This window comes from Homalodisca vitripennis, unplaced genomic scaffold (assembly GCF_021130785.1).
Source record: "Homalodisca vitripennis isolate AUS2020 unplaced genomic scaffold, UT_GWSS_2.1 ScUCBcl_1376;HRSCAF=4923, whole genome shotgun sequence".
NCBI lineage: Eukaryota > Metazoa > Arthropoda > Insecta > Hemiptera > Cicadellidae > Homalodisca > Homalodisca vitripennis.
Genome location: NW_025777534.1, coordinates 1 through 23,395, shown reverse-complemented (window position 1 = coordinate 23,395; position 23,395 = coordinate 1). Strand labels below are relative to the sequence as shown.

General features: G+C 31.8%; 1 protein-coding gene across 1 annotated transcript in view; it reads left to right on the top strand.

Annotated features, from left to right (window-relative positions):
• The window catches only part of LOC124371428 (nipped-B-like protein A), a 106,191-nt gene extending 84,592 nt beyond the window's left edge, over positions 1-21,599 (top strand). Inside the window, exons 20-22 of the mRNA XM_046829759.1 lie at positions 12,402-12,573; positions 12,926-12,954; positions 21,463-21,599. Of these exons, the coding sequence (XP_046685715.1) occupies positions 12,402-12,573; positions 12,926-12,952 (199 nt within the window). The 3' untranslated portion in view covers positions 12,953-12,954; positions 21,463-21,599. The remainder of the gene's footprint in view (positions 1-12,401; positions 12,574-12,925; positions 12,955-21,462) is intronic.
• Positions 21,600-23,395: the final 1,796 nt, after the last annotated feature.

Below are 23,395 nucleotides of genomic sequence, written 5' to 3'. Positions count from 1 at the left end.
CTTTTGGTAATTTTTCCCCTAGTAATAGAAATGTGTCATCAGCATACATAAGTCCTTTACTATAGTCTTGTATATAGTTAGGAAAGTCATTTGAGAAGAGGATGAATAAAACTGGACCCAATACTGATCCCTGTGGGACTCCGCGTGAGACAAATTTAGGTACTGATCTAATCTTTTTTATACTCCCTCTGCTTGTGTGATTTATTTCAACAACTTGGCTTCATCCTGTCAGGTAGCTGGTGAACCATGTTTTTGAAGTACCTTGTATGCCAAGTGTTGACAGTTTCTCAAGGAGTTGTTTATGAGAGAGGCAATCGAAAGCCTTACTGTAGTCTAGTAAAATAGCTGTACATGTATTGCCTGCTTCAAGTTGGTCTATTATGAACTCCGTAAGACTAATCAAGGCTGTTGTTGTTGATTTTTTCCAGCTAAGAAGCCATGTTGGTCAGGTGTTAGTAAAGAATTGGTCACCAGATGTTTAATAAGTCTAGTTAACATTAATTTTTCAATCACTTTAGAAAAGGTTGAGATAAGAGAAATTGGTCTTTAGTTTAGTGCTTGTGTTGTGCAGCCTTGCTTAAATTTAGTCTAAACTTTAGCCAACTTTAATGCAGACGGGAAGATTCCAGATTGAAATGATTTATTAGTAATATTAACTAAGGGTTGTATTAGTTCGTCTTCACATAACTTAACTATCTTTGATGAGATTTCATCATACCCAGCTGATGTTTTTGTTTTTAATGACCTAATAATCTTGGACATTTCTAAACTGTTGGTTGGCGTGAGTAGTAATGGTGTTAAGTTTACATTTTCAGGTGATAGAAGTGTGTGTTTTGTGTAGTCCATTCATGTCTATAATCTTTTTAGCCGCATCAATAAAGAAATTATTTAAATAGTCTGCCATTATTACTGGGTTAGTTGTAACTTCATCTCCTGTATCAAGTTTAATAGGCAGATTCTTTTCATTTTTTGATTTTCTTTCTGTGTTTATGATATTCCAGAGTGCCTTTGTTTTATAGTCAGCCTCAGCAATTTTAGATGCAGTATCTTTTTGTCTTAGGTATCGGAGTCTTAGGTCATAGTCTTTTTTTAGCAATGCAGCATTCCTCTTGTGATACTCTCTACCTGTTGTGTTATACAAAGTTTGAGCTGATGTAAATCTTTGTCTTAGGAGTAGAGCAGTTGGGTCATTCAAAAGGTAATGATTTTTCTGCTTACTATATCTTGATTTTATTACTGGACAGGATTGATTTAAAGCTTGGTTTAGGACATTATTAAATTTGTTGTACGTTTCGTTTGTGTCATCAGTATTGTAGATATCTTCCCACTCTTGCTGCCTCAGTAATTCTTTGAGCCTTACTAGGTTTCTGTTGCTCATATTTCTTCTTTCTACAGTCATTTTGGGTGAGGATGTGTTTTTGTTTTTGGATATTGTACACAGTTGTCCTGTATGGTCAGAGATACCGGTATTTAAAACTTCAACATAGATCTCTTCTTGGCCGAGGTTGGTACACACACTGTCTATTGAGGTCATCGAAGTAGGTGTTAGTCTGGTTGGAGGTAAGTCAATTCTGTACATGTTGAATGATGCTAATGTGTCAGTCAGCTGGCTAGAGTCCTTTTTCTTGTTGAGGCAGTCTATGTTTATATCACCGATGAGGAGTGTTGGATGTTTTTCTGCTTCAATCCCTTGAAGAGCTTCCGATATGATCTCCAGGCCTTCTTCCACGTTATTTCCTGTTCCACCAAATTAGCTTACCTCTTTTCTCTACACCAATCAATAGCAACATATCAAGGGCTAAGCATTCAACATTAAAAACAACCCAAAACAACCCAAGAAAAACTATTTTCATCTGTAGTTCTTGGAAAATCTAAACAACTGCCTACACCTATACCAACTTCTTGTGCTCAACATAGGCCTACAATACAAAGTAGTTTTGTTTGTAACAATCCTTATCAAGTCTTAAGACCTGTTGACAACGAGGAGGAAGATAAAGCAATGAATGCCAAAATGAAGAGCAAGAGGAAAACAAATTGTTAATATACGCAGATAGCCATGGTAGAGACTTGGCCTGGTATCTAAGGCAGAAATTGCGGAACTCAAGCAAAAACTCTAAGCAATTTACACCAGTCGGTTTTGTGAATCCGGGTGGCAGAACGGATTGTGTATCAAATCAAATCAAATCAAAACATCCTTTATTCCATATAACATATTACAATGCATTGGTTTGCGTCAACTTAGTACAATCATGTGTAGAGAACAATTTACATAGGAACAAAATACATAGGAAGGACTAAATAAATTACGTATTGCTATTAATTTAGTCATCTACAGAATAGAAACAGTGTTCAATAAGATAAGCTTTAAGCATTCTTTTAAAACAAAATAAATCCTTTTCAGCTCTAAGAGCATCAGGAAGAGCGTTAAAAAGGGACGTGGCATTGTAAAAGGTGTGATGTTTAAAAAAAGTAGTGGAATGGTAAGGAATATTCAGTTTATGTTTTTGTCGAAGACTGTATCCCGACTGAGGAACAAGGGACCGGAAAAACACCATGGTTCTGCTGTAAGAAAATCAAGGTCTGAAAAACATAAATGCTTGGGAAGGTAAGCAATTTAAGTTCCTTAAAAACAGGCCTGAAAGTCTCCATTCGACGGATGCCAGCTACTATTCTCACTGCCTTCTTCTGCAAGACAAAAAGCCGTTTTGTACGACAACTTTCCGATCCCCAGATTGTCACCGCATACGAAAGATAAGGGAAAATTAGAGCGTAGTAGGTTGTTAAGAGGATCGCAGCGTTTGTAAAAGGTGCCAGTCTACGAAGCACAAAGACTCCAGAACAAAGCTTACGTGCTACATAATCGATGTGGGATGAAAAATTCAGGTTTCTGTCTATAGACAATCCCAAAAACCTAACATGCTGTTCAGAAAGGATTTCCATATCATCGACCCAAACGCTGAGATTATTGCTGAGTACTGGTGGACATACCAAACAGGTATGATTTATTAGAATGGTCTTGTGTTAATGTTGAGATAAGAAAAACAAATACTGCTCTAAAAATCATGAGCAAGGACTACTCAAACGTGATCTTTGTGGAATCCAGTAGTGCGGAACGACATTTGCATACTGCTCATGGAATGCATTTCAATCTGAATGGTAAACGGTGGCTGGCGAAGAGGATCTGCGAAGCACTGGATGTTGGTGACAGTCAACCTGCAAGTGTCACACCTGCGGGAAACGATCAGCTGACAACGACTGTGGCAAACCACCATCAGTCATCACAGACGACTTCAGGCTCCTGAAAGTGTTTCATCTCAACATTCAGTCCTTGAGAAGTAAAATTTTACCTTTAGAACTAACATTAGATAAGTTAAATTGTGATGTCATAACCTTAAATGAACATTGGTTGCACCAAGATGAAAGTTTATTATATGTTCCGACTGGTTACAAAATAGCTGACATTTATTGTAGATGTCCTGCCCTAACTAGAGGGGGTTCTTGTATATTTGTGAAGGATGGTATAGAATTTAAAAGTTTCAATGTAAATAGTTTTTGTATTGAAAAAGTATTTGAAATTACTGCAGCTGTGATTAATAATAGTACTGTTATTGCTAGCATCTATCGCACTCCTGACTCTGATGTATGTTTTTTTCTTTATCAACTTGAACATTTTATTAAATTTGCGAAAAATAAACATAAGGGTAAACTAATTATCTGTGGCTATTTTAATATTGATATCAATAAAAATACTCAGCAAGCCGAAAGTTTTCAAAATTTATTGAGGTCTCATGATTTATTTTGTCTCAATTCACATCCGACTCGAAAGAGTGCGTGTCTGGATAATGTAATCACTAACCATGGAGTGGAGAACAGGGATTGTATTATATATCAGCCAAACTTATCAGACCATGCTGGAATTTTGGCAAAATTTATTGACAACGGTGGTGTCAAGAATGAAAATGTTTACTTTAGTACTGTTAGAAACCTAAGGTTAGATAATGTTAATAATCTTAAGAATGAATTATTTTTAACTGATTGGAATTATTTGACAGAATTCTCAAATATAGATGATGCATTTACTTTATTTATAGAATATTTAACAGATACATTTAATTTGCATTGTCCTACTAAACTTGTAACAAAAAAAATCAACCAAATCTGGAAAAAAATAAACTGGTTTACTCTAGAACTAAAGCAAATGAGAGATATTTTAATGGTTATATATGATAAGTTTAAGAACTGTGTAAATGTAGAAAATAAAGATACGTACAAAAAAGATTATATCCATGCTAAGAAAATATACAGATACAAAATAGACCAAGCTAAAAAAATTGCAAATGATAATTTCAAAAAAATTCCAAAAACAAGTGTAAAGCTACATGGAGTATTATAAAAACTAATTTAGAGAGTTTGACCCTGAGTCAGCAATCTAATATAAATTCTCAAAAGTTTAATGACTATTTTGTGGGTGTGTCAGATGAGCTCAATAAGAATATTACTAAAAATAATGGTGAGGCTTTACAACTATTAAATAATTTTCTTAATAAGTGTTTTTTAAGAGAAAAATTTACATGGAGAAAAATTGTAAAACAGGACATTAAACTGTGTATATCTAAACTTAGTTCATCCAAGAGTGAAGATTTTTATGGGTTTTCTAATTTTTTTATTAAAAAAATCATATTTGTTATTATATATCCTCTAGTATATTTATATAATAAGATGTTAGCACAAGGTGTTTTTCCAAATGCTCTCAAGCTGGTAAAAATAATTCCTATATATAAGAAGGGAGACAAGTTAGATCCATCTAGCTACCGCCCCATATCTTTGGTACCCATCATTGGTAAAATCTTCGAGTATTGTATTAAGGAGCAACTGTATGATTATTTCTCGCTTAATTATCTTTTGTGTAATGAACAATTTGGTTTCATGCCTGGTTGTAACACTGTAATGGCAGTTGAATCTGTCGTTAATGACATAATCTTAAGTTTTGAAAATAAAGCTGTACAGTCTGCAACTTTAATTGATTTGTCCAAGGCTTTCGATTGTATTTCACATACTTTGATCTTGGATAAACTGACTCGTTATGGTATTACAGGAATTGAACTGAATCTTTTATCATCATATCTTAGCTGTAGGAAACAGATGGTTGTTCAAGGTGATGATAAGTCTAACTTTAATGAAATTAAAAATGGAGTGCCTCAAGGCTCTGTACTTGGCCCATTTCTTTTTACTATAGCAGTCAATGACTTTTCCTGTAATGTTCCATGTAAATCTGTCCTTTATGCTGACGACACCACACTGTTACATAGTAATAATGTTATTGAAAATCTTTTATTAGAACAAGATGCAATGTTAAAAATGGCTGTTAAGTGGTTTCAAGCTAACTTTTTAGTAGTAAATGAAAATAAAACTGAAAAAATTTGTTTTACAATGAATAATATGTTTGAAAATTTTAAAAGTGTTAAACTGCTTGGTATTTATTTAGATAGTAAGTTAAATTGGGATTGTCATGTACAAAATGTTTGTAAAAAGTTAGCTAGAGTTGTATTTTTACTTCGTAAGCTTAAGTTCTGTGTTAGTAATGAAATGCTCATTATATCTTACTATGCTTTTTTTCACACACATTTGATATACGGTGTCAATTTATGGGGTAACAGTAGAGTATCTAATAAAGCTTTTATATGGCAGAAGAAAGCTCTTAGAATAATTAAAGGAGTACAAGACAGAGAGACGTGTTTGCCAATTTTTAAAGAATTTCACATTATGACATTGCCTTGTATATATATTTTTTATTGTCTCATGAAAGTTAAAGAAAATTTAAATGAATATCAAATCAGAGGAAATACTCACGATTATAATACAAGAAACTTATATAAGCTTGACTTACCACCAATTAGACTAGAAAAAACTAAGAAAAGTCACATTTATATGGAAATAAAATTTTTTAATAAATTGCCAGAAGGAGCTTGGTTAGTTAGTACTGATAGGTTTGTCTGTAATTAATAGCTGGTTAAAAGAAAAAGCGTTTTATTGTGTCAATGAATACTTTGCCTGTGATACTAGTGATATAAGTTTTTAGACACGTTTCATTCTTTCGTTGTTTTTATTCTCTTGTTATTGTTATTTGTTATTTGTAATGTTCTTGTTGTTAATTATTTATTAATTTATTATTATCCTTGTTAAATCTTCTATTTTGTTAATATTTTAAACTTTAGAGTGGTTGTACAAAATAACTGTAATTACAACTGATAAGTATTTTGACGAAGTCAATTGCATACGTGTACTGTGTTTAAAGACTAATAAAGATCTTGATTCTTCTATAAACTCCCGTGATATAGAGCGATGACTTGCTTAGGTTAATCTTTAATGTTGCCACTTCGCAGAGCATCTCAGCACAAATGTTTTGTGTGTCAACAATCTCAGTTTTGTTTTCTAGTTCTTCTTTAACATAAAGAACTACACCGCCTTTGGTGTGTAATTCCCTACAGTATGCTGTCACCAATGAGTATCCTAAGAGTCTTGTGTTGTCTAATGTCTCCTTTTTTTGTCCATGCTCTGTTAGAATTACAATGTCTGGTTCAATTGAGTTAACACTTTGAGTCCCGGGTTCTTAGTAATATTTATATGTGCTGTCCCAGCCATTTCAAGGGTTTTTTTACTTAAATTGGAAAAAAATTGTGTTATGGTTTCTTAGCAACCAATATATATGAAATTAAAAAGCAGAAAAATATAAATAAAACTATTAAAAATGTTACTTACCTTTTTGAAGTCAATACAAACCTTGAGTCCATAAAAAGTGTGTAAAATACAGAAAAAAAATTGGAACATAACGCATAAATTTATTTGCACATATTTCTTCTTGACTATTTTCTGCTAACCATAACATATTATACATCAAAATAAAGCCAAGAAGTTGTAGTTCAAATATATATATATATATATATATATATATATATATATATATATATATATATATATATATATATACAGGGTGATTCATGAAGTTCTCCCCCCACTTCTACAGCACATTGTACTAGTAAAAATAATGAAAAAATGTTATATAAACATAGGTCCGAAAACGCTTCGTTAGCGAGTTACAGCTAGCGAAAGATTTCGCCTGAATTCCTGGGTAAAGAGTAAAATAAAGCCATACTGAACTTTTGGAAAGGTTAATTAAGTAAGAAATATCGTGGATTCTTATGTATTTTTACCTGATAAAGCTAATAAAATAGGTTTCAGAACTGTACCTGTAGTAGTTTTTGAGGGATTCAGGGTTAAATGCAAAAAATTGGGGCACGAAACAATGTTTTTTTAAGTTTGATGTACAATAACTTTGTTAAATTGGTAATAAATACATAAAATCAACAAACATTAATTGTAGAGAATTTAATTCTGAGAAAATTGATATAATCAAAGTCTAAAATAAAACAGAAATAAGTACCAAAAAATCGATTTTATTCAGTATAATACATTACTAGTTTTAAGCAAAATTAATCAGGTTGGGCCAACTATACGCACCTTTTTATAATAGATGTTTGAAAATGAGGCCATCATTATCAATACATTTTGCAGCACGTTTGTGTATTGCTTTTGTTGCGTTTCTTAATTTTTCAGGACTTCCCTGTATCTTCACAGCCGAATCCATAATATGGGCAATTAATTCATCACGAGAATTCACTTTTGTCTTGTATACAATGTCTTTCATCCATCCCCAGATGCAATAATCCAATGGAGATAGATCTGGTGATCTTGGTGGCCAAGGGTGAGGCCCTCCACGACCAATCCAGTGTCCAGGAAATTGATGATTTAAGTAAGCAGAAACGGCACGTGAAAAGTGGGGAGGTGCTCCGTCATGCTGGAAGTACAAATTTTGTCTGAGATGTAAAGGAACATTCTCTAACAGCTGCGGCAACTCTTCTTGAAGGAAATGCAAATAGAACTCAGCATTAGGCGTCCAGGTAATATGAAAGGTCCAATCAGCCGATTGTGCAAAAGGCCACACCAGACATTGACGCTAAATCGGTGTTGAAAGTTCTGTTCCACTACCTCATGTGGATTTTCTTCTGCCCATGAGTGTTCATTGTGCAAGTTATTGACACCATCCCGAGTGAATTGTGCCTCATCCGTAAACAAAATACGCTTGTAGAGTTGATTATTAATATTCAAAAAGTTGCAAAACTCCAAGCGAAGCGAACCATCCCCTAGCTGTAGATGTTGAACCTTTTGTTTATGAAACGGATAAAATTTGTTTCGATTAAGTGACCTCTACACCGTTGACTGCGAAACTCCTATCCGCCTAGAAATACGTCGTGTACTTACACCTGGACTGCGATGAACAGCATTAATAACAATATCATCATCAAGTTGGACAGCTCGTTCATAATTGGTTCTAGTACTTGGTAGTGATCCTGTTTCCCGAAGAGTACGAAAAGTTCCTGAAATTGTTTTGGTATCTGGAATCCTCCTATTAGGGTAACGTAGTTCATATTCTTCTACAGCAGCTCTAGCATTACCATTACAGTAACCCAAAATAAAAACCATATCAGCGTATTCCTCTGATGTAAATAAGTAAGGCATTTTTTCGCTGAATAAACAATCGAATTATAACTCACAGAAAAATTGCATTTAATAACACGATTCACAGAACCCGATCTCCTGCTGTAGCTTGCAAAACACCACTAATACACAGTTCTAACGTAACAGTACAGAATACCATTGTTGATCAGCTGTTATTCGTGCGTTACCAACTTAGAAATTAATAAAACAAAAAACTGCATTTCGATGATTAGTAAACAATAATGGGAAAATGTTTGCTTCATTTATTTTCGAACATTTGATGTAAATTTTTATTAAAAAAAAAATACAACGTAATAAAACATGATATTTTTATTTACAAACAAATTTATTTAACAGTTAATCTTGTTTTCTCAATTTATCTCATCATTAAGGAACAAACATTTTGTTTTTGTTTTATTTTAACTAAATACCGTACGGTATTTCTTTACAGCTAGTAATGTATTATACTGAATAAAATCGATTTTTTGGTACTTATTTCTGTTTTATTTTAGACTTTGATTATATGAATTTTCTCAGAATTAAATTCTCTACAATTAATGTTTGTTGATTTTATGTATTTATTACCAATTTAACAAAGTTATTGTACATCAAACTTAAAAAAACATTGTTTCGTGCCCCAATTTTTTGCATTTAACCCTGAATCCCTCAAAAACTACTACAGGTACAGTTCTGAAACCTATTTTATTAGCTTTATCAGGTAAAAATACATAAGAATCCACGATATTTCTTACTTAATTAACCTTTCCAAAAGTTCAGTATGGCTTTATTTTACTCTTTACCCAGGAATTCAGGTGAAATCTTTCGCTAGCTGTAACTCGCTAACGAAGCGTTTTCGGACCTATGTTTATATAACATTTTTTCATTATTTTTACTAGTACAATGTGCTGTAGAAGTGGGGGGAGAACTTCATGAATCACCCTGTATATATATATAAATCCAAGGTAAATATATAAACTTTTTTGAAATCAATGAAAATGTTGAGTCTATAAAAAGTGTGTAAAATACTGAAGAATAAAAATTGGAACATAAAGCATAAGTTTGTTTATACATTTTTCTTCATGATTCTTTTCAGCTAACAATAACATATTAGATATCAAAATAAAGCCAAGAAGTTTTAGTTCAAATATATTTATTTATAATCAAGGTAAATAACACAGATTAAAAGTTGAATAGAGAGAATGTAGTCCTATTTACAAGTAGTTAGCTTTAGTGTGAAATAATTTGAAACATTCAGGAAGGCAGAGGGCAGTGTCACACTCTGGACAAAACCACACAGTTTCTTTTCTTCCAGATTTGCCTGTGGTTTGTTTATTTTTCTCTGAACAAACACTGAGCAACACAAAATCCTAATTGTATAAATAACTATAACTAAAACAACTTTTATTTCACTGTAAAACACAAAGCGAGTAGACGTACAAAGAGTACAGACGCCACGGCACGGCACTAGCAGACAAATACGTAGTTCTTGACTAATGTAAGATAAATAACATAATAAAAACTATAACTGAGCACTCCAAATACTAATTTTATAAACAACTGTAGCTAAAATAACGTATAATTCACTGTAAAACACAGAGCTAGTGTAAACAGTGCAGACGTCACGGCACCAGCTGACAACTGCGTAGTTGGTGACTCGGCGTCGTATCAGCTGTTTGTTACACAATTTCTGTAATAATATTTTTTTGCTTGTAACTGTTTATAAATAACCAAAGACTAATAAAATTAGTCTAATATGACTTGCTAAACATAACACAACCTCTAAAAACGTCAGTAATGCGAATTACCAGTCTCTACGAACTAAAAATAGACTGCCCGGCCTGAGCTCGGGCTTGGGTCATTGATGATATTGACACAGCCCAGCCTGAGCTCGGGCTTGGGATTCAAAGTGTTAAGAAGTGTATTTAGCTTGTCAATTTTATTATATACTCTGTCTGTATTTTGGTGAAATATTGTAAAATAGAGTTTATTTTGCTTGTCCGATCCTGTCCTTTTCCTGTCTATTATTTTGTAACAGCAATTTAGGTTTTGGGCTTTAGTCTCTCTGTCAACCCTAAAAACTTTCTGTTTACTTGTGGAGTTGGTTGAATGTTTGGGAAACAGAGTTGTGTTTCTGAGGCTTGTCTGTTTGAGTTATTTGTGTGATGGGTATTAATAATTTTGTAAAAGTCTATGTAGTTGTCATAAAAGATTTCTATATCTTCATTTTTGTCACGGATTTTTGCAGTAAAGGGTGGTTTTGCTATTCGAGTTGTTGCTGAAAGGTGGGGATTTTCTATTTTTCTGTAAATCTGTATGCTTTGCAACTTGGAGAGATACACTGAAAATATTTTTCCCCTTTCTGCTAAATGTCAGTGGTCTTTTATACTTCCGTTTGTCTGGGATGGATTTTTGTCTGCTGTTTGTCTGACAGTCGAATTCATTGTAATACCGTTTTTGACTACAGGTTTGGCTGATTCCTGGGGTAATTTGGTTAGTTTTATTCTCCATATTTGTGGTCAAAAAGTTGATCGGTGCTTGGTCTAAGGTATTGTTAAGCTCTGGGTCAGTAGTGTAGAGAGAGTCGGTAGGGTTTTTGAGAGATGTAGGAACTTTTAGCTGATGAATTAATTTGCATTTCCATTCTCTTGATGGATTCATCTGTTTGTTCTTGTCTCCTCTTTAGGTGAGTTAGTTCTTTGAGGACAAAACTTGAACTATTCTCATGTGTCTCGGCAGTTTGAGTTTCCATATTTTTTAGTACTTTAGGTTCAAAATCTTGGCTCCTTTTGCTTTTATATTGTTTGAGCTGTTTAATTTCATTAAGGAGTTCACAGATTATGTTTTCCTTCTCTCTGTCTTGTTCTTCAAATAGTTCTCTAAGGTTAATCATATGTCTGAACAAAAATGTCAACAAAAAGTGATTGGCAAATACTGTGGCAGCTGGAAGCAGGACAAGAGCAAAATTCAACAGCCTGTAGCATTTGGAATCAAACTATACAAGCCAGGCCACTGCACAACGAATAGGAATGACATACTATAATAAATGCGTAGCGTCGATCTCAGCGACATTGGCACTTTTCACATTAGTAGAGAGCATCATCTCTCACAGAAATCCTCGGTACTGAAAGGGTTAATTTTAACTAAAATCTTAATGAATGTATTTTTAAAGTGATATAAACTTATTATCAGCTTATAATTTTGGATAAAATTTAATTATTGGATAAATAAACGCTAGTTATTCATGAAATAGAATGAAAAGTGTGGAAATATTTTTACATAGTTTTTTTATAAAATAAGTATGAATACATATTTAACCCTGTGTGTATAAACTCAGTGTAAAGTTTGAAATTGTGCATATAGAATTTTATTTCTTGACAAAAATTACTCCAGATTCCAGGAGTGAAGTTTTGAGACAGCGTCAGATACCAGACATTCCAATAAGAAGAAGGTGAATTGGAGCTAAAATCAACATTCAAATTAAATCAATCCTTCCCAACATAGCTACATTATTTGAAGCTGTTTATATTGATACTGCTGAATTTTTACATTGGCAATTGGACCTATTCTATTGTTGGTCAGAAGCCAATCATATACATCTTCCAAATTTACAATAAATCCGGATAATTGTGATCCCTATAAGTGAGGTTGTACTGCATCAACCACTATCATTTATCAATGAAACTATATTTCGTCATTTGATTAGGACAGATAATTACAATAATACCCAATAAAAATTTAATCAAACAAATATGACAATAATGTTAATATAGTATTTTCAATAAACTTATGTGTATGTTGTAATTGTTTTTAGTATAATATAAAAGTACTCATTTGATGTTTTACAGTCAGATTAGCGAATATTCTACATCAGAGACAGCTAAAAGTTATGATAAAGCTGTGCAAAGGAAGAAACATTCCAGATTTAACCCAAACATAACTCTGGAAAAACTCAAACAAGCAACACCTCAAGATATTGATGAAACTGTTAAAAGGTCAATCCTTTTGGAGTTTTTGGAGGTTAGTTAGTTTTAGAAATAATTTTAAAAAATGTAGAAATTACTATGTGGGTGCAGGTATTTCACAGTAGTAAAAACACTGATTTTCAATAGTAGTAAAGGTTTTTTTAAAAGTTATAAAAACTATAATGTTTTGCTTGTTAAATAAAAATAAATGTTACAGTAAAAATTAATGATATAGATTTGAAACCAGACCTGGTAGTAAAATTTAGCTTGTTTATGTTATGGATAGGACAAAATAAAGTTATATCTATTAGAAGCATCTAATAGTTGCAGTTGGGTAGTTCTGCAGACTTCTTTTATAAAATTAATTTTAACTTATATACAAAGTATGTAATGTTTCTTGTCAAAAGGCAGAAAATCAGGCCATATGGGTATGAAAGTGAGTAAAATTTTATTGTTTCACATTAGTTTCTAAAAGTTGATTTAAAAAAGTTTCAGATATTGCACTATACAAAAATAGGTTAAGAATGCTCAGGTAATTTACAATTACATGATTTTTTTGTTATCTCAGTAAGGTTTCCAGATAATGGCCCTACAAATTTGTATAAGTTAACAATACTATCGGACCATTCTAAGTGAATATGTTTACAAATATAGATTCTAATTTATCACAACTAAAGCAAGATAATATTTTTAGAAACAAATTATTTATATACTTAAAATTTTTGTCTTGTAAGATTTCAAGATGGATCTTTAAATATTTGAGTGACACAAGTGTATTAACATACCAAACTTTAAAGTGAATGGGATATATCAGCTACATCTGAAATCTAACTTTCTTCTGACTAAGCTAGAAGAAATATTTTCTTGTTTTAAAGAAAGCATTCAGTACTGTCAATCACTGTAGTTTTTGGGGACTAACTAAAGCATGGTTTAAAGTCACTTGCTTAGAAGACAACATGTTTGAAAATTAAAAGGATTTGAGTAAAATGGAATAAACAAGTTGCAGTGTTGTGCAGTGTTTTCAATATGATGTAGTCCTTAAAATTTCTTTGTTTGAAGGTTATTTTTGATTATGGAAGGATTGTGAAGGAAACAGGATTTTTCCGGACATTTGCCATCGTTCAGTGAAACAAGAAATCAGTAACACTGCGTTTCGAGATCTGCAATCTGATCTCTTCTTCAGGTAAAGAACTAACCTAATACATAATTACAAACTAGGTTAAAATAAACAAATCTTACCAAAGCGTTGTGGCCCGCCTAAGTCAGGAATCACAACCTACATGTTGTTTGTCAACTTCACTAACTCTATAAACATGCACTCAATAAAAAACTATACAAAACACTAATCATTAAAACTGATAGGTGGTTAGTAGACGAGTGAAGACGTATTGTAACCTGTATTCCGTAGTTCAGTTTTAATGATTAGTGTTTTGTATAGTTTTTTTATTGATTGCATGTTTATAGAGTTAGTGAAGTTGACAAACAACATGTAGGTTGTGATTCCTGACTTAGGCGTGCCACAACGCTTTGGGTAAGATTTGTTTATTTTAACCTAGTTTGTAATTATGTATTAGGTTAGTTCTTTACCTGAAGAAGAGATCAGATTGCAGATCTCGAAACGGGGGCAGCTCTTTTACTCTACGAATCGTTGTCTCAACAACCCTATTTTTGTATTTGCAATATTAGTGTTGGGTCTTTTACACTACTAATCGTTGACTCAACGACCCTTTCTGAAAAATAACAAATAACAGGGGGTCTTTTACTCTACGAAGCGTTGTGACAACGACCCGATTTACTAAGAAAACTAAAAGTTCAATCCAATGGTTCTTTGTCACAACGACCCATATACCGAATATAAGAATAGAACTACAAGTGGGTTCGTTGACACAACGACCCTTTTTCCATATTTTTTATCTAATTCATTAAATTGGGCCGTTTACACTACGGATCTTTGTGTCAACGGCCCAAATATAAATTAAAAGTTGAAAAGTAGAAAAAGGTTCGTAGAATCAACAACCTAGTTTCAGAATAAGTTGAAATATATGTATTAAGGGGTCGTTGACTCAAAGACCCTATAATGCATCTAACCTCAAATAAGACATTCTAGGGCTTTTACTCAACTGATCGTTGTCTCAACGCCCCTCCGTCCCAAACAAGCGCTTTCAAACGAAACAGGGTCAATCAGTCAACTCCTAGCCCGGTAGGCATGAAGGCGCTGCGCTGCGTCTGTGCCGAGTTTAGTCCTAACATCTGATATAAGGGTAAATACTTTGTATAACTATTATATGTAAATATTTTGTTTATTATACGTGTATATTATTGAACTAGATTTAAAGTCTGGTAACAGTTGTATTTATAAAATATAAGAAATATTTTTAAGACATACATTTCTTGTTATGATTCCCATTTCTTGTTTATGTATTCAAAATATATTTCACTCATGTACATAAACTGAAATAATGTAACTGTCAATCATATTTCTACTTCTGTCGGAAACAGGTTGAGGTTTCTAATTATTATTAAATGGTTAATCAAACAGTACCCAACGTTAAAATTAAAGTTAAAATGAAAACGTTGCAAACAAATGAAAACACTAATACTAGATTTTGACAACTACAACTCCAAACATGCACTATGAGGAATTCGATTGACAGTGCCGAAGCCACTCATCTGAGAAGGACGAAAGATTTAATTTCTGTATGTCTGTATGACCGCACAATATATCGAAAACAAATTGACTTATATATGGTTATTGATTTATAGCGATCACTTTCAAATTGCTATTGCGGTTAACCGTACAGTGACGGGAAAATCGCAGAAGAAATAAATTTGTAAGCAAACTGTATACAGTCATATGACATTTTTAGATGTGGCATGGTAACACAAGTACCCTATCCATCCGCAAGATATTTCTAAAAATGTCTTTTTTGTATGCTTTAAATTTTATATGAATCTTTATTTATACATAGACAAGAAGGAGCTCCATTTTGGCGCATGTATACTCATGCTTTTCGGCTGAGCATAATATATTAGGTATATTGTAACATATACGTACTTGAATTCTGTGCGCTCCACTACCCGTGTGTTATTTTTATTATATCTGATTGAGTTCATTTATAAGTCTAGGTGAGTTACTGTAGTCGACACTATATACATCGTCTGATATCAAACCTTTCTTACCACTCAGTAGCTAATCCCATCGTGTAACTGTAGAATATTTAGCGTATCAACTATACCATGTAATCGATTTGTTAATTACGTGTATAAGTTGTTAAAAGAGGTTTGTTAGCATTGGATAGTTTTAACAGTTTAAATTAATCTATGGTCAAATATCAATGGAATGAAACTTAAATATTCTAACTACAACAACAGTGAGGTAGTCTCAGGTAAAGGCTCGGGTGAGGTGGTTCCTTCCTCAAAATGGTGTCGTTAGCAGACAATGCAATAGTTTTATTGCAACCGGTCTCTAGTTTACGTGTCCCTTCTGAATGGGTCTAATGAAATTACGTGGAAGGGGTTATAAAACTATTCTCAGAAATTCCGTGAGGGATATTGGGTAAAGAGATAAGTCTGCATAATAGCCTTTCTTCCATATTATAACATCTGCTCCTACCTACCAGGTGTCAGCAATAAGATAAATTTCTCAAGCCTCAACCACATCTGACACTGAAAAATTAGCAGAAATTAGGGAACCCCTAATATCCTATATCATACGACATTTAAATACAATACAACCCTGCGATATAATAACTCTAAATAAGATTCAGTGATTACAAAAAACCCTCAACAATAGTTAAAAACTTTACAATAGTAAAAAAATTGATGACACATTTGAAAATAAATTGTTGCAGATAAAAACAGAAATAAACTGAATGCAAAATAATGAATGAAATTTAAAATAATTTGTTTTTTAAAATATATGTGAGGTTAGAAAAAATATATTGTTAATTAGCCTACAAATTTTATTTACTATTTTCTTGGATATAAGAGGCAACGTCATTTAAAGATGCAGCGAGCACAATCCGACGTAAGACCATCAAGGTATATAAATTACAGGCTCGTGCCGACCATCAATGATACTACTGAATTTGTGACATCTCATGAAATCGAGCGGCAGATTAGCGAAATAAAAATGGGCCTCGCTTTAAACGACGAAGGGGCTTCAGAATCAGGAAGTGGAGACACGCGTTGCAACGTGTGTCTTACGATGAAGGCAACCAGGGTGGCCACACCTTGTGGACACAATGTAGTGTGCAGGCCGTGCGCCGTCTCTATGACCGAGGATGAAATATTTCATCAGGTCACAAATGGCAGTGGAACTATTTACAACACATATACGCCTGCCACTAACATGTCCTATTTGTAGAGCAATTGTTGGTGCTTTTGTAAAACCATTTTAATCGTATCTTTACCGTTTTAAAACAATGTAACTGTAAAATATATTGTTCTATTAAAAGTGTCTAAAAGAATGTTTTTTTTCTTTGCACAACTAGTTCGTAGTTACCCGTATTACGAGTATGTATATCTTATATTTATTGCAGCGTTTTATATATTTTGGGCTATCTAATCCTATAATGTATATATCTATTATATATAATATAATGTCAGTTTGTTCTCAAGATGTCCTGTGAACAGAAATAAATTATATCTTTCCAGCCCTCATAGGCTTTACTGCGCTCGGCCAATAGAAACCTTTATACTTTAATTGCTTATTTATGAAACAGGTGTAAGCATTATTAAAGATTTTGAAGACTATTTTATTTCATCTATACTAATAGATCCAACTCTAAATAGCGAAACATTACCCGAAAACACATAAATACTTATCCAACTTTTTTCCAAACTGCAGACATAAGCATTTTCACAAACTAGCTATTAGCATGAGCTTTTTTATAAACAAACACATGTTATTTTCGAATAAATATTAAAATACAAATAATTTATATATACTATCTGACATAATTAGTTTATATAGTTATTAACAGTAAACCTTTTAAGAAAGGAAAAGTTATTTGTTAAAACGCCTTTAACATTGCAACATTAAAACAGAAATATTTGAAATGTTACTCTATTTAATCAACTTTTTTACTATTGTCGAGGGAACTGCAGAGGTTAAGTTAACTGTTAAAGGTAATAATTTTAAATTTTATGTTATTGGGGGATATTTTCGTTTTCTAGCCATTTTCCAAGTTCTTTTCTTTACATAATACTATAGGTTTAGTTATATTTAAAACATTTTCATAAAATATGCAAAACATGCTGCATATATGTAGTGATTTTCAATTCGTAAAAAATAAAATAATTAAAGTACAAAACATAAAATTATAACTTTTAAACATACAAATTTTAACATTTTGGTGATTGTGTATGGAACTGACGAGTGTATCAAGGGAAGTAACATAATCTAATTTAAAAAGAATGTAATTAGAAAAATATTGATTGAAAATCGTACTTCTAAAATTAATATTAAAGTCGGGAAGCTGGTCGAATACTGGTATGGGCGAGATATATCCAGACATTTGTCTACTTCGTAGTTAATGAGAGAGAAATTCGCTTTATTTGTATTACTAAATGCATTGACTGAAATAACCTACTGATTAAATTATATACACCCAAACGTGTTTTTACTGTTCAATTACTAAAATAACGGCATATGCATGTAACGGTTAAAAAGGCTCAATACTTATTACTGCATTTTTCAATAATTTAAGTGATACAATTGTATCAATACTCAATGTTAATTGTTGTTATCAATTAATATATTTTATTTGTTATTTATGCTAGTTATCTTTTAACAATTTCACTTTTAGTGGCTGTTATTAAAATATGAGTACAATTGGTTGCATGTAACACTAGCTACCCTCACTGATACCCTTAGATTCACACTCAATTTTGCTCGCATGACAGATGCGTTACGGAAACATCCTTTTTAATGGCAAAGCAGGCATTTCCGACATAAATGGTGGTTATGAAAGAAAATTCCACGTATAAATCCATTTTCCACTAATTACATATGACAGTAAAGATGTTTTAGAATTCTGAAGTCGGAAGTAAAACATTTCTATTTGCACTAAATAACTGAAATTTTGCTTGCTTGAACAGTTTCAAAGATTCCAATATTAATGAATTGTTAATAAATAATTTTAGATCAATTGGTAGAATACTGAGGTCTAAGTCCATAGCCCTTTTGCAGTGGACTCTTGTAGTATAGAGACCTTAGAGAGCTGGAACGTTAATATATAACATGTCGTAATTCTTTAATGATTTGTTCCTTTAGACTAAGTATATGGTTAGATCTCTGGTGATTTGAAAATAATAAATAGTATTTAGTATTTATATCTTTTAATTTAACTATAAACTGACAAATCAAATAACAAACCCCAAGGATTAGATCGAATCATAATTTTAAGAGCTAATGCTAGAATCACCAACTAGCAAAGAAGAATCACAAAATGCTAGAAGGGGCATTTTAAAATTATAATAACATTTTGTACCACATGATTTCTATATGGTGGTTTGAAACGGAAAAAGAAGTTTTATGATGTAACTTTTAACATATTTTTAGCTTCCATAATTTATTTTTAGTTATTATTAGTCACATTCTAATACATTTAGCATATAACTTCATAGGGATTATTTTCAATTCTCCTTTTTAAAAGATGTATTGACGACACGTTTTGTCGGCATAGTCGAAATGTAATTCTCCTCATTTAATTAATTTTCTATAATGAAGAATGGTTAAATGATGGTAGCTACTTAACCTATTCTTACAGTTAAGATTCTCCTTAGACTACTAGATACGATTATATCTTAATATATTAATTCTTAATCCTCTAAAGAAACTCTCCATGACTTCTTTTTCACCTCAAACATTATTAAGAAGCATAAATGTGTATGAACATGAATATATCAATATTCCGTGCAGGTATTAGAAGCATTTATTAAACTTCAAGTATCAACTTTATTCAATCCACAAAGTAAATTATTTATAAATTAAGAGATATAGATAGAGTTAATAACATATTGAAATTAGAAGAGGAGTGAACGAAAAATAAAAGTACAATTTTGCTGTGAACAGCACTAAAATTCTATTAATTTGTTTAAATATTACAAATAAACTAATTTTATAAAATTATATATTTATTTGGCATGAATTGTATAGTTTATATAGAGAATCAAACTAATTCGTAAAAATGTAAGTTTTAAATAATGAACATTTACGTTTTAATAATTCATTGTATATAAGCTAAATTACTGATTACTTTCAAAATTGTATGTAATTTTTCTCTACTATTATTAATTTGATCTATATTCTTGATATTTAGAATTGCTATTTATCGTTACAATTTCCATTTTTAATATTTATTTGTATTCCATTTTTATCACTCTTACTTGGTAATGTCTTATCATTACTGCTTATAAAGTGTATCTGTATCCGGTAAAAGGGATTTATATTAATATAGTTTTAAATTTATACAAAACAAATTATTACATTTGTAAATTTATAGTGGCAAGAGAATAGTGTACGCTACATCAATACGAGTGCAACATTCAGCGCCGTACGACTGGTGCGCGGGCAACATCTCGCCACATTGTCCGGCTGCACGCAGTCGACACAAAGACCCTAGTAGACTAAAAGAACCTCTGAACAGTTTAAATTAGGTCGTTGTCTCAACGACCCTCTTACTATATTTTATCCATTGAGTTGAAAAATGGGTTGTTGTCGCTACGACCCTTCTTCACATTGCTTATACATTTCTCCATTTTGGTCCGTTGACACAAAGAATGGTTGAGTAAAAGACCTGGTTCTCTCAATATAAGCATTTAATATAATTTAGGGTCGTTGAGACAACGACCCATCTTTTGAAATATTCAACTAAACAGGCAAAAAGTGGCGTTGTTGCTACGAACCCAGTTGAGTAATTGACCCTTTTCATTCATTTTGCTGGGTCGTTGTCACAACGAACCTATGTAGAAAATCTTAAATATCAAAATGGGGTCGTTGTCTCAACGACCTGTAGACTAAATGACCCTGTCTTATTTGTTATTTTCTCAGAAAGGGTCGTTGAGTCAACGATTAGTAGTGTAAAAGACCCGTCACCCTCGAAACGTAGTGTTACTGATTTCTTGTTTCACTGAACGATGGCAAATGTCCGGAAAAATCCTGTTTCCTTAAAATTTATTATACTAGAGACCCTTTATAAATAATATTATTATTATCAATTATACGTACAATATGCATTTTTGTCAGCCTGTGTATGTACATTATTTTACATGTTTTAATACTAAATTTTTTAAGTTTATGATCATTATTTTATTTTTTTATTATTATGGTAATGTATGTGAATTTTTAAACCATTATACTTTTGTTTGCCAAGAGGAGCATTAATGCTGAATATTTATTTAATATACCAAATTCACAGTTTTAGCGAGTTATTTCAAGAATATTGAACCCATACATAACGCATGAAGTGTCTGTTCATTTCCTGACACATAAATACAGGCAAACATTTTAACACTTAACTTGACTTAGAAAATCCCAAAATGGATATCTTCACTAAAAACAAACATTTTATTTTCTGAAGCTCCAGTACTTCCTATACTATTAATGGGCGTCACTTTTATTTCTTTTATTTTACCATGAAAAATGGTGACTATAGAATGATGGTCCTTTTTTTATAGAAAATAAAAAATTGTTGCTCAAGAAGTTACAAATTGCAGGAGCCTTTTATGTATTGGTATGTGGAGACAGGTACTTGCTTCCCCTGTTCTTGGTTTACATGTTTTCCATACAAATACTTTTCCAATCCTATTGATATTGGTTTTCATTGAAATATTTTGATAACCATCTTTATTTTAACAATGATACAGAGTTTTATATACCAAGTATTGTAATGTTTTAATGCATTGTGCTGTCATTTTATAGTTTTTTCTTTTTTTCCAGTTTAAAAACCTTATAAATAACCTGGACTTGGATGATTGTATGGAGAAAGATACTGAAAATGTTATCTCAAACATGGAAGTAAAGTCAAGTATACCTTCAGTGGCAGTAAAAGAGATAAGAAAAAACAAATCATTGAATGTTAGTATTTATTGGTTGTTATATAGTCATTTATTTAATATCTGCTTGGATTATTTTTTACGATGTTTTAAATTATTGTTAATATTTTATTCCACAATAATTTCTTAATTAACATTTGAAATGTAATAGTTGTAAAACTCTGTGAGTTCACTTAATAAATTAGGTACTTCTCTTCTTGAGATTTAAATCATACATAACTAATACGTTTAATCTTCTGGTCAGAATATTAATAGATTGTGGCACAAAACATTTCCAAATACATGTGCAACAGAAGTTTTCCCTCTGAGTATTTGGTGTGGGTTTTGTTATGGATCATAGAGTTATAGATACTTGTCACTTATAAATTCCAAGAATCCAATGCTCATATCCTTTGTATGAATCAACTTGTATGATGTGCAAAGATAAGAAGACAATGCAAAAATCTTGAAAGCCATACTTATATACTTTGATGCAACCATTTCTTCACTTCAATGAGTCAGGCAACATCTTCATTTTGCTCTGTGAACAGTGAACTAAATTGGGTAAGATTGTTGCAGTTTTCTGTGGAGTTTTTATCCTGGGCATCTTTCATGCACTTCAGCATGTGGAGCATACCAAAACCCCCAACTAAATTTTTAGATGTCTTATAGGGTCAATTGTTCCTTCATAAACAACTTATTTATATTTAATACAAATTCAGTGTTTGATGTAACAACAATACTTTTCCAAAATATGCTTCATGTAAGTGTAAGCACATTTTCTGAAAATGATACTTGATATTAATTTAGAATCATTATAAAATTACATACTTATTGAATAATTTAAGTAATTGGATTTCTATTACTTAACTTGTCACTGAAACATTGGCAAGCCACCTGTTAAGTGTTTTGACAACAATGTAGGTTATACAGATATATCGAGAATTTCAATAAAATGAGGCTATTTGGGGCAGACTTCAATATATAGAGATTGCAATTTCTATTCTGTCATTATTCATTATATCAAGGTTAGATTCATTACATTGGCAGACTTTGAAATATAGAGGTCACAACAAGTACAATAATAATTTAGGCTTGTTATGAATACTTCAGCGGGAAATGAGTAGTATGAAGCAATAAAAAGTATTGTACATGAATTTGAATCTCTTGAATCACAGTAACGTCCAAATCAAACTGACGGTGGGGTGGTGATTTTACAACTGAAAACAAAGGAGTGTTGGCGGTGGGGGTTTCAAGTCTTGACATAAACTAAAAAGACAGTTGGCAAAATTAAGAACAAAAATTCTATATATTAAGGGTATTTATGTTAAACCCTTCATATATATATATATATATATATATATATATATATATTATATATATAGATAGATAGATAAAATTAGCATTGCAGTAAACAACACATTCAAGGGGAATGACAAAAATTGTATTTATGAAGGAATTCAATATAATGAGGTTCGATATATCAAAGTTCCACTGTAACGTAATAAAATATTCATATATATCTGTATATAAAAATGATGTCAAAAATGACACAAATATAAAACTGTAAGTGGTCTTACTCAAATAGGACACCAGAATTTGATATTTAACATTCACTCAATGTTGTTACTAATAAGGATAACTGTCATGGTAAATTACCTGGCAAAGGCAAAAACTTAAATATCATATAAACAATATATTGTTGATATTAGTAAGTCCCCTAGGTGGTAAAAATGAAAATCATAAAATGAGATTAAAAGAAACTATAATATTAAGTATAAGTAATAACCAAACTCTTTGAAATTAAATTAAATCATTGGAAACATTTACTAATTTAT